This window comes from Neovison vison, chromosome 7 (genome assembly GCF_020171115.1).
Source record: "Neovison vison isolate M4711 chromosome 7, ASM_NN_V1, whole genome shotgun sequence".
NCBI lineage: Eukaryota > Metazoa > Chordata > Mammalia > Carnivora > Mustelidae > Neogale > Neogale vison.
The window spans coordinates 6,735,644-6,747,041 of record NC_058097.1 but is presented as its reverse complement, the minus strand read 5'-3'; the positions used below and the strand labels follow the sequence as shown (position 1 = coordinate 6,747,041).

At 47.9% G+C, this 11,398-nt stretch overlaps 1 protein-coding gene across 1 annotated transcript in view; it reads right to left on the bottom strand.

Annotated features, from left to right (window-relative positions):
• Positions 1-11,398, bottom strand: part of PKD1L2 (polycystin 1 like 2) — a 90,238-nt gene extending 78,840 nt beyond the window's left edge. The window contains exons 1-5 of the mRNA XM_044256016.1: positions 11,098-11,398; positions 8,459-8,623; positions 5,964-6,143; positions 2,688-2,798; positions 71-218 (exon numbers count right to left, since the gene is read on the bottom strand). Coding sequence (XP_044111951.1) covers positions 71-218; positions 2,688-2,798; positions 5,964-6,143; positions 8,459-8,623; positions 11,098-11,398 — 905 coding nt within the window. The remainder of the gene's footprint in view (positions 1-70; positions 219-2,687; positions 2,799-5,963; positions 6,144-8,458; positions 8,624-11,097) is intronic.

The window sequence follows — 11,398 nt, the reverse complement described above, 5'->3', positions numbered from 1 at the left end:
GTTTGGGATGTTTTGTTATGCAGCAGAAACTGACTGATACAGCCCTACTTAAGTCTCAGATTCCTCTTACCTGAGGGGGTAGTAGGGATCAAAAGTGTGGCCATCTCCTGTACTGATTATACATGACAGATTTCCAATGAAGGGAGAGAGAAGCCATGTCAGGGAGATGGTGACATTGTCAAAGATGAAACTCTCATTGGACACCATCAGCTGGAGGCCTGCAGATCAAAAAGGGAAATGCTGTGTGCCATCAGAAATCAAAATTGCATGCTTCTATTTAAAACCTAGTCTCTTCTATCCACTTGTCCTTCATCATTAGGTGGGACTTTCAAAGATTTCTTAATTTTATTTTTACTTTTTAAAGTTCTTTTGAATTTTGTTTTGAATTCATAGATAATAGGTGACCAAGTTACAAAATTTGAAATGTATAAAGGGTTCAGAATGAAAAGAAACCCTTCCTTCCCTTCTTCAGCATATCCCCCCACACACAGAGGCAATCACTGTTACCAGTATCCAGGGTCACTTTCGGGATATCTATACATTCCCCCCAAGCACATCCATGCTTTCCTAGTTATACAAATGGTGCATGATGTATATTCACTATTTGACACCCTCCATTTTTTTTCACTTAGTATATCTTGGAGATTGTTTTGAATGAATTCAGTTAGAGCTGCCTTGTTCTTTGTAATGGCTGCACAATGTACCCTAATTTATTTAACCAGGATTCTATTGATTGTCTAAATGTATTTTATCATGTTTAAAAAGACAAAAGGCCAAGCACCTTTAGGAAAATTGACTGGGCTAAGGTGGCTGATGATTCATTGTAAGCCATTTAGTGCACATTAAATTTTATAAAACTGAGCTTTCAAAGTTAGCTTGGAGGATGGGGAGTGAGGTAGAGTTTGCCAGGGTTTCATACAGGCCTGGGCTAATTTGTGCAGCATAATCTTTCAGTTTCCAAGCACTACTGAGGAAGGAAGAGATAGAAGGAGCTAAATGTAAACGAAAAGAGCTTTCCTAAGCTGCTCAGAAAGTTGTCGCTGTCCTGATTCACAGCTGTCTGAGGAAACTTGGACTGTTGCTAGGCCCTCCTGGGTACTGTGGTGGGGGGCACGGGATGGGGGAATGCTGGATAAAGTCTCTCCTTTTACAAATCAGAAACACTGTGATCAGAACTCACTGGTTCACAAGGGGGCAGGATATATGAAATCAAAGTTGGGGCAGGAAATCTGCTCCAAGGTCTCTAGACCTAATATACCTACTAGCCGAAGCAACACATTGGTCCAATGACAGTCGCACTGCAACTGGCGGACCTCCAAAGGGCACCCTTTGTCCATTAGCAAAAGCACCAAATGGAAACCACTGCCAAACCCCATGGCCTCTTCTTCCCAGAAAATAGAATGAAGACATCCTGCTCTTACTCCACCTAAGCGTGCCTAGCAAACTGATGTTGCTGGTGAAACCTGTCCTCTCCTCATCTCTTTGTGGTCCTCCCTTCTACACCCACGGACCCTGCTCTCTCGGATGGCCCTTGGGGACCCCAGCATTCCCTGAGTCACTTCTTCCCTTCAGAGCTCCATGCACCATCACTCACGCTCTCTCCTTTCTGTTGGTGCTGTTGTGACTAATTCCCTGGACAATGGCGTAGGGGAAAGTGGCACATGTACACTTTGAGTGGGAATGTAAATCAGTGCAGCCGTTTTGGCGTGTAATTTGCAATCTCGATTAACATTTAAAAAGCATATACCCTAGGACCCAGCATCTCCTCTACTAGGGATCTCGCCTCTAAAAATGACCAGGCACATGTCAAGATAAATGCACAAGAATGAGCGCTACAGAGTGACACTTAACAGCAAAAATCAGAAGCAACCTGAATGTCCATCAGCAGGGGACCGGTCCAGTGAATTCTGACACAGTCCTACGATGGGATACTGCGCAGCCATTAAAAGAATAAGGTCGTGGCTGGGAAGGACATCCAGGATATATTATGAAGTAAAAAAAAAAAAATGTTGAGCTATAAACCAATATATTTAACATGATTACATTTTATGTATATATATTCATACACAGTCACGTCTATGAAAACAGTTTAAAAAGCAGAGAAGAACTTACTCTAAACTAAACATTTAACGGTGGTTTCCTTAAGGAGAGTAGGACTGTAGAATTGAAGGGAGGAATTTTTTTTCCTTGATTTATAAAACTTTTATAAAGCGTAGTAATACGGGCTATTTTTATGGCTTTCGAAATTTGTAGTTTTTAAAAGTCCCTGTGTGTTCTAAAATGCAGCCTATGGGCAGGGTGGTGGTTGAGTGGGCATGGGGTGTGGTAGTGAGACCTCTTTTAACTTCTTTCAGTCATGCAATACTGGTTTTGTCTGACGTGTTTATAGGGTCGCCCATGATATTTCATTGGAAGGGTCCTGGGAATTAAAAATTATACGTTTTTTATTTCTGGCTTGACAGCTCATTTCTGCAACAATAGCCTCAAATTCTTTACCCCATGACACTAGGCCACTTCAGGGGGTTCAGCTGCAAGGAATCAGGTGTGAGTCAGGAAGTCTCTTAGCACACAGATCGGCTCCCATGGGAGGCTCCTCCCTCTGCTCCAAGTGCTCCTCCCTCTGCTCCAAGTGGGGCTGGACCTGGTGTAGAAACAAGGGAATTCCTTGTTTCTTGCTGAGGACTCACCTTCCTGGCACTGGTACTGCACCCACAGGTAGCTTCCCTGGGTGGGGCACAGGTCTCCAAAGTAGGTCCCATCTGCTGCCACCTGGCATACTTGCAGCCCCTGGCACTGGCCTGGGAAGTGCCCGAATCCCAGCAGGAGCAGGAACAGTGTGAAAGACAAAAAGGGACAGGTTCAGACAGAGACAAATGACCTCTCATTCGTTTATTCATTCATTCACCCACCATCCGCCCAAGAAATATCTGCAAGTATCCATGGAAGACCAGACAGTGACCTAGGTACTAGGTGGAGAGAGAGGTAGGATTCTTGCCCTCAAGCAGCTCAGGGTCTAGCACAGGGGTTCTCAAATCTTACGATACACCAGCATCTCCTGGAGGGCTCTGGAAGGCACAGATTTCCAGACCCTACACCCAGTGCTTCTGAGTCAGAAGGTAGGGGGGAGGCTGTGTAAGAATTTACTTTTCTAATAAGCTCTCAGGTGGTGCTGATGTTGCTGGCCCAGGCACCCCACTTTCAGAACCACCAGTCCAGTAGCATCCAGTCAGATGGCCTAATGTGGGAACTTACATTTTGAGAACTGGCAAAGAGGGGAAAGATCAGGAATCCCGTCCAGGTGCCCACAAAAAGGAGAAGCATGGGGAGCCCAGGCCTACAGAGAAGCCTAGGAAGAGGACAGACAGGTGCTACCTGGTTGTAGGACTGAGCTCCCACTTCTGTGCTGGGTGTCAGCTGGGAACCCCCTTAGCTCCTAGAGGCCATTCTCTGGTCCTTGTGTGTGGCCCTCTCTTATCTCCCAGTCAGCAATGTACTATAGGATCTGTCTCACACTTGAACTCTGATTTCTCCATCAGCCCCGTCTCTGGCTTCTAGCCAAAGAAACTTCTTGGCTTTTAAGGGATCATGTGGTTAGATTGTGCCCACGTGAATAATCCAGATTAGGAATCATAAATGCATCTGCAAAGTCCCTTTGCCACGATATCTCATCATACCTAGAGTTCCAGGGATTAGGGTAGCAAATTTTGGGGGCCATACCTCTGCTATCCCAGATGGGAATACATAAGGGGGCAGTGTTTTTCTTTTCTTTTCCTTTCCCTTCCCTTCCCTTTTCTTTCCTTCCTTCCTTCCTCTCTCTCTCTCTTTCTTTCTTTTTTCATGCAGAATGCTTTTCATCCTGTCTTTTCATCCTCTCTCTGACCACAGCTGTCTCTGGACAGGTCCTTCCATGTGGTCCTCGCTTCCACTTCGTGGTCCTCAGCCTCCACCATGATTCTAGCAGTGGCTGGAGGGCCCTGACTTCCTGTTTTGGTAAGTCCATCCCCTCTAGCCATCTCTCTGGCCCATAGGAGTGGCAGTGGCTATCCATTGCTGCTAATCTTGGGGTGGTATCATTATCCCCTGTTTGATTTCTCAGCACTTCCATGCTGGGTAATATGTTCCCTGCATTGAATTTCCTCTGCTGAAGGGCCTGGCATGGTTTCTGTTTTCCTAATGGGACCTAGCTTGATACACTCCTTAGTCAGAGTTCCGTGCCCTTACTATGTGCATCCACAGCCCTAGACTACAGTCTCCAAGAGAGAGGGAATGTTTTGCTTTGTTTTTGTTCACTGCTGTATCTCTACTCCAGTGCACAGAACAGTACCCAGCACATAGCAGATGCAAAATAAGTTTTGCACGAGTAAATACATAGCACCTTTGCTCCCTCCTTTGTGGCATTGAGCACAGCGTTAGGTAATTGCTTGTATCCATATCTGTCTCCCCATTAGATTGCGAGCTCTTTGAAAAACAGACTGTTTGATTCCTCCCTTTATCCACAGAGCACAGGAAAGAGCCTGGCACAATGCTGGGCTCAACGAATGTTTATTGGCCACCTGACAATGAATGAGTGAGCATGGTACTTAGATACGAACAGATTCCCTTGGGATCCTGCCCAGCTCTGTTCCTCTGACCCTTCCCAGAAGGATGCAGGGCTCCTCTCCAAGGTGCTCTTTGGGGTATGGCTGCAAGGTTTGGGAACTTGCTTCTGGGCCTTTGCTTAAATAGCTCACTGAGTCCCCTCGAGGCCTCCATGAGGGAGGCACACCCTTCAGCCCGTTCAGCCCAGGCCTTTCCCTCTCAAGAGGGGCCACAGCCTTAGGAATGTGAGAGCAATGAGGAGAGTGGGTGGGAGCCAGGTGGCAGATTTCAGCATTTCCTTCCCCCGCTATGTGCTCTAAGGGTCCAGGGATGATGTGGACCAGACGTGGAGAGGGAGACACGGCAGGCTTCCCCAAACCGAGGACGAGGCTACTTGCCAAGTTCTGGGAGTATAGGGCATTCTACCCTGAAGCTTCACAGGGCCTTTGGGTAGAGGCAGAGCCCTTCGGTGAACTGCTGAGAAGCCCGTGTGTTGAGATCCAGCCCGAGGCCCCAGAGCTTTCAGCTTGGGCATAGACTGCTGTGTCCTTACTTGGCCCAGAAGCAACAGACCACCTGCCTTCCTAGCACCTTGCAGGTCCGACACTACTAACCACAGCAGAGAGTAGGCAGGCCCCTGTGTCTGGACAGTAGAGTTTCTGAGAACTTTGCACCACCCCTCAGGAGGGTGCAGGGAACCCCCATCATCTCTGAAACTGAGCCCTTATCACCAGGCAAGTGTAGCTCAGAGGAAGATTTAATCTAATTTAGAAAAACAAGGCCATGCAGAGCCCTTCCCATATGAACAAGAGATACCCCCAGAAATGTGTGTTTCAGCATTATTCATAATAGCAAGGATTAAGACACAACCCATTCAGCTCTCAACAGAGAAAGAGACACATTATGGTATAGTTATACAATAGACTAAACGAATAAACTGGTACATGTATCAACGTGGATAAGAGCAAATTTAAAGCCATACTCACTATTGTAGTGAGGGGACGTTAAGCAAATATGGCATAATGTTAAGATTTTACAATGAAGAGTAGTGAATCTATGCGAGTTCACTGAAATGTTTGTATATAATACATATGATATATGTTTGGAGTACTTAGAAATTTTTTAAATTTTATAAAAGTAATGTTTCTTGCGTTCAAGTGGAGTGGGGAGCAAAATGCTTCCCTCGCCCATCCAGGTGGGTTTGCTGTCCCGTGAGGAGGTGAGCCACGGCTTCCTTGCTTCCCTGTACGGTGCTATGGGCAGAGACTGGCCCATTTTCCTAATGTTGGAGGCCCAGATATGAAGCTTGTTCAAGCCTTCCAGACCCTTTTGCTGAAGATGGGACACCAGGAACTGCTCTTCCTCCACAGCCAGAGCTGTCCTACCTGCCACTTCGTCCTTGACGCTGGTCCAGCTGCATTCCTCCTCCAAGGGGCCTGTAGCACCCTGGGTGCAGTAATGTGGGGTGTGGCGCCCGTAGAAGGCATCCTGGATCCGGATGACCTCCCCTGAGCCGCAGTGCATCGTGGCATTGAGGCCATCACAGGCTAGACTCTGGCCAGCACCTGCGACAAAGGAAAGGGGATACCTTAGGAGGGATCATGGCCATGCCTGGGCAGGTTGATGGGAAGTGGAAGGGTGTCAGGGGTCAGAGCTGAGATGAAGGGACACAGCAGGAGCTGGGTCCACAGGGGTGAGAAATAGAACGTGGTGGGCATGAACACGGCTCTGGAGCCAGACTGCAAAGGTGCAGATGCCACCACCCATGCACTGGCTGTGTGACCCTCTGCAAATTATTTCGCTTCTCTGTGCCCCCTCAGCATGGGGGAGTGTCGGCACCACAGCACATAGGGCCTGTAGGAGGATTAAATGAGTTTATACTTGCAGAGTAAGGACTATACAACTGGCAACTATATTCTATTTTTTTTTGAAGATTTTATTTATGTATTTGACATGGGGCAGGGGGAGAAAGAAAGCACAAGCAGGGGTAACAGCAGGCAGAGGGAGAAGCAGGCTCCCTACTGAGTAGGGACCCTCCCCATGTGGGGTTTCATTCCAGGACCCTGGGATCACGACCCAAGCCGAAGACAACCGCTTAACTGACTGAGCCACCCAGGTGCCCTATATTCTCCTACTCTGAGCACCTTCCTTGAGCCTTTTCTGAAAGCAACGCCTGGCATATGATAGATGCTAAACAAGCATTTGCTGAATGAATGAGTCTTTATACCAGTCCTAGAAACTGGGCTCCTGTCCTCCTCACTAGGAACATCAGGGTCATGGGGGTCACTGTGTTGAGACCCCACTCCAGGCTAGCTCCTGGCATGTGGTCCATGTTCAGTAAACATTTTTTGGAAAAGAACAATCTGGCTCAGATCAGCAGAGCCAGAAAGTAGGAAACTGGATCCATACTCAGTCCTGTCTGCCTGGTAGGAACGTCACAGGGTAGGGGATGAGACAAAATCTGTGTTTGTTTCCTCCAGCTGCTCTGCAAATTCCCACCAAACTAAAGACTGAAGCCAGTACAGATTGATCATCCTCTAGTTATGAAGGTCAGAAGTCCAAAGTGGTTCTTACTAGGCTAGTATTAAGGGGTGGTTCCTTCTGGAGCGTTTAGGGGAGGGTGTGCTCGCTAGCCTTTTCCAGCTTCCAGAGGTATCCACGTTTGTTGGATTGTGACCCCTCTTCCATCCCAAAGCCAGCGACCCTGCATCTGCCAGTCTGTCTGACCATAGGCAGACCCAGGTTGTCACTTCCCAGCTGTGTGGCCCTGGGCAAGGAGCTTATCCTCTCTGAGCCTCACTGTTCTTAGCTTTAGAATGAGCCTGCAACAGAAGAGCAGAGGCACTTCTGAGTACCTCTAGTGAATACACACAGAGTGCACAGCTCTGTGCCTGGAGGTCCCGCTGGATACATGTCAGCTGTACATGGTGTGACCTCGGAGCTTGACTCCCAGATCCTGGGGGCTGGCAGATTCTGAGACACATTTCAGGTTGGGTGCAGAAGGGGAGCAGGCTTTGGGAGGGCTGTGATAAATGGGGACGTTTTATGACCCATATGTCCCCGAAGCTACAAGTTTTCAGAATTAGCCAGGCTAGGGGCCTACATGACACCTATTTAAACCCAGACATAGGGGAAGTGAGGCAGGGGGCTCTGTAAGTACCCAAACCCAGAGTGGGCCCTGGGAGCTAGGATTCTTCACTGAGGGCCTTGGAGGAGGGGACTGAGCCCAGGAAGCCTGAAAGCTTCTGTCAAGCCTGGCTTGAAAGTCAGGAGGCCATGGCCCTGAGGCTCTAAGGCCAGGCCCCTATACCAGGGCCCCACATGGCAGGCAGCACACAGGATGGGACTATAGGCCTCTCAGGCTCTTACACGGAGTTCCCAGGGAAGGGGCCCCGGGTGCAAAGGGGTTCCACCATGGACAGCAGCTAGAAAGGACACAAGAGCAGAGTGTGGGAGAATTCAGGAGTCCGGGATGCTGGACGGTCGGGACTCAGACCCAGGCCGGCCAGGGCCGCAGGAATCAAGGGTGAGTGAGAACAGCCTCCCGGGACCACATCTCCTTCATTGGAAGAGTGGAAAAAGAGAATAAATAGGGCTGGGCATTTGCTCCTAGATGCAGGTATCTGAGAGGAAAAGAGGGACGGGAATGAAATCAGTTAAGCAGGTAGGCAGGTAACTGGACAACGAGAGGCGGGGTGTGAGCTGGAAAGGCAGTATGAGACAGGCACAGAGCACCACACGGACAGAGATGGGTGGGAATGTAGGGAAACACAGAGACAGAGACACAAAGTCAAAGAGACAGAGACAGAGTTGGTGACAGAGACACACAGAGAACACAGAGAGACAGAAGGAGGGAGACTCACAACAGAGACCAACTCACCAAACTCGCAGATGAAGGCGAACTGCTGCGTGCAGTTGTCTGAGGCCGCCCACCCAAAGGAAGCGTCTCTCTGGATGTAACCACAGGTATTTGGGGCAGGAGAGGCCTGTCCTCCGTGCCAGTGGCTGTAGCTCACATTTGAGGTGTCCAGCCAGCTCCCTGACCCTGGCATGGGAACACAACCACCAAGACTTAGAAATGTTTCTCTGACCCTTTTTTATGGACAGGGCTGGCCTCAGCTCAGCTCTGGGAAGCAGGAGGTGCTCAGTCAAGGCCGACGGGCGGAACACCTCTCTTTCCCATGCCAATGAAGGGACTTTGTAGCTGTTACCTTCCAACATCCAGGCAGAAGAACTCAACCTACAAACCAGGGTGCCACATCAGGAAGCGCAAACAAAGTGGTTTGATTCAGTATATGATGCTTCCAGCTCTGTCTTACCATAATCTAAAAAAGAGCACAGAAGTATGTTCAAAGGTGTTCTGTAGAGAGGCAGGGGCCCTTGCCAAATACATCTGGGCCATGCTGAGTTAAAATGGAAGCAGTTTTCCTTACTCTGAGACTCTTCAGCCCCTGGAACACCTTGGTGTGCTCTGGAAGAAATGCCCTGTGCATGTGTGTGGGGTACAAAGGCATTTCGAGGACACTAGAAATCTAGAAAACACTAAATATAAAACATTTACTCAGGGATGCCTGGGTGGCTCAGTCGGTTAAGTGTCTGCCTTCGGCTCAGGTCACTATCCCAGGGTCCTGGGATCGAGCCCCACATTGGGCTTCTTGCTCAGTGGGGAGCCTGCTTTCCTTTCTGCCTGCCGCTCCCCCTGCTTGCGTGCGCTCTTTCCCCCTACCCCTCTCTCTCTGACAAATAAATAAAATATTTAAAAACAAACAAACAAGCAAAATATTTACTCTGAAGACTCAAACGTGTATTTATTCATTTTTAAAAATCCATACAAATGGATTTTTTAAAAAATTTAGAGTGAAAAAGGATATAAAATGAAAACCTCTCCCTTCTTCCAACCTCCAAGGTACTCCCATTACTGGTGTGTTTCTTGTGAATTATCCAGACTGACCTATAGCCACCTATCAGCATCTATGAGTGCCTGAAATCAATTCACACAAATGCCATCGTATTGTACCCGGCACCCTGTCTTCTTAAATAATATTAAATCTTAGGGGTGGTTTCATGTCAGCCCACACAGAGCTACCTCATGCTCTGTAACAGCCATGTGGTAGCTCTTGGTGATTTTCGAACAGACACAACTCTAACTGCACATGCGTGGACGTTCAATATACAGAAATCCACAACTGCTATGTCTACAAGTCAGGAAACCATTCAATAGATCTTGCCTGAAGATGCATTTTAGAATTCAAATCCCGAGACTATGCATTTCCTAAAACAAGCTTCTCCAACTGTTCCCTAATTAAGACTTTCCATCCACTCTGATATAGAAGTGCTTAGCCCCACACCGAGTGACTCATTTCTAAAACCCAGTAGCTTTGACAGGGCTATGTGATGTGCTGGGACACGGGCAGAGTCCTCACTGCTCTTCACTGGCAGCATCATCTTGAGCAAACCATTTCCTCCCCCTGGACTTTAAGTTCCTCATTCATAAGATAAAAGTAGCAATGTGTACCTCGTGGGCCGGTGCAAGGATTAAATATGAATGTTCATTTGTCCGTTCTCTGCTACGTACAGGCACTGGGAAAACAAAATGGCCAGAATATGTTTCCTTGCCTCGAAGAACTCATTGTCTAGGAAGGAAGGCGACACGTAAAAAGTTGCAGTTATGCCGGAAGTAACGTCACAGGTTGTGGACAGGGCCCTACAGGTGCAGAGAGAAGGACTCGACTGTACTGGGGTTGGAGGAGGGAGACCTCACAAAGTAAAAGGTAAGGAAGAGTTTCTGAGAGAGCCATTAGAATGAAACTGTCTAATGTGAAGGGAATGATGCCAAGTTCTAAACCTGCTTTAATCCTTAAGAAATGGGGAAAGGCATGTAGAAGTGCCTTTTTCTTAAAAAAAAAAAAAAGATTTATTTATTTGAGAGAGAGAGGGTGGCTGGAGGAGCAGAGGGAGAGTGAGAAATTTAAGCAGACTCTGTGCTGAGTGCAGAGCCTGACGTGGGGCTCCATCTCATGACTCTGAGATCACAACCCCAAGATCGCAACCTGAGCCAAAACCAAGAGTCAGATGCTCTACTGACTGTGCCACCCAGGGGCCCCCTGGAAGTGCTTTGAAAATAGCTTCGTAATTATTTCCCAAGATGTTTTCTCATCTGTAAAATAGAAGCAACAATGTTATCTCACTGGTTATCTTAGAGATTGAAGGTGATAGTGGGTGAGAAGGACTAAGGATAGTTCCTGGGACTATTCCAGAAAGAACTGGAGGAGTCATAGTTAGTCTTCGTTTCAGGAACATTCAAACAATGAAAGTTTGCAGAGTGTCAGCAAAGTGCCAGATTCTGCACTAGGTACTGTGCATGAGCTGTTTCATTTGATCCACAAAACAGTCAAAGAGGAGGGTATCCTCATGAGAATTTAGGATATGTTAATTTGTTCCATGAGGTTCTGTGTAAGAAGCAATAGTTAGAATCACAGCCACAAGCTTCCCATGAAATACAGCTTTCACAGGACCTACCTTCTGTGGTTCCGTTCTGAGCCGAGTTCCCTGTGAGTCCAATCCACCATTCCCTGTCCTGGGAGATGTGCTTCTGCAGAAACTGCTGGGTGTCTTCATCGTGAATGAAGACCAAATGGCCCCCTTGCTCCTCACACCAGCTCTGGGCACCAGAGAAGGTGCGACCGAGAGGCACAAATTCATAGCACGAGTCTCTGAAGGCCACTTGACTTTTCGAGCAAAAGCTGCCCTCCTCTGGCTTAGAGCTTGCAGCCCTAAACCTCAGAGCAAGCCCCAAGAGCACCAAGCCCACTGCACTCAT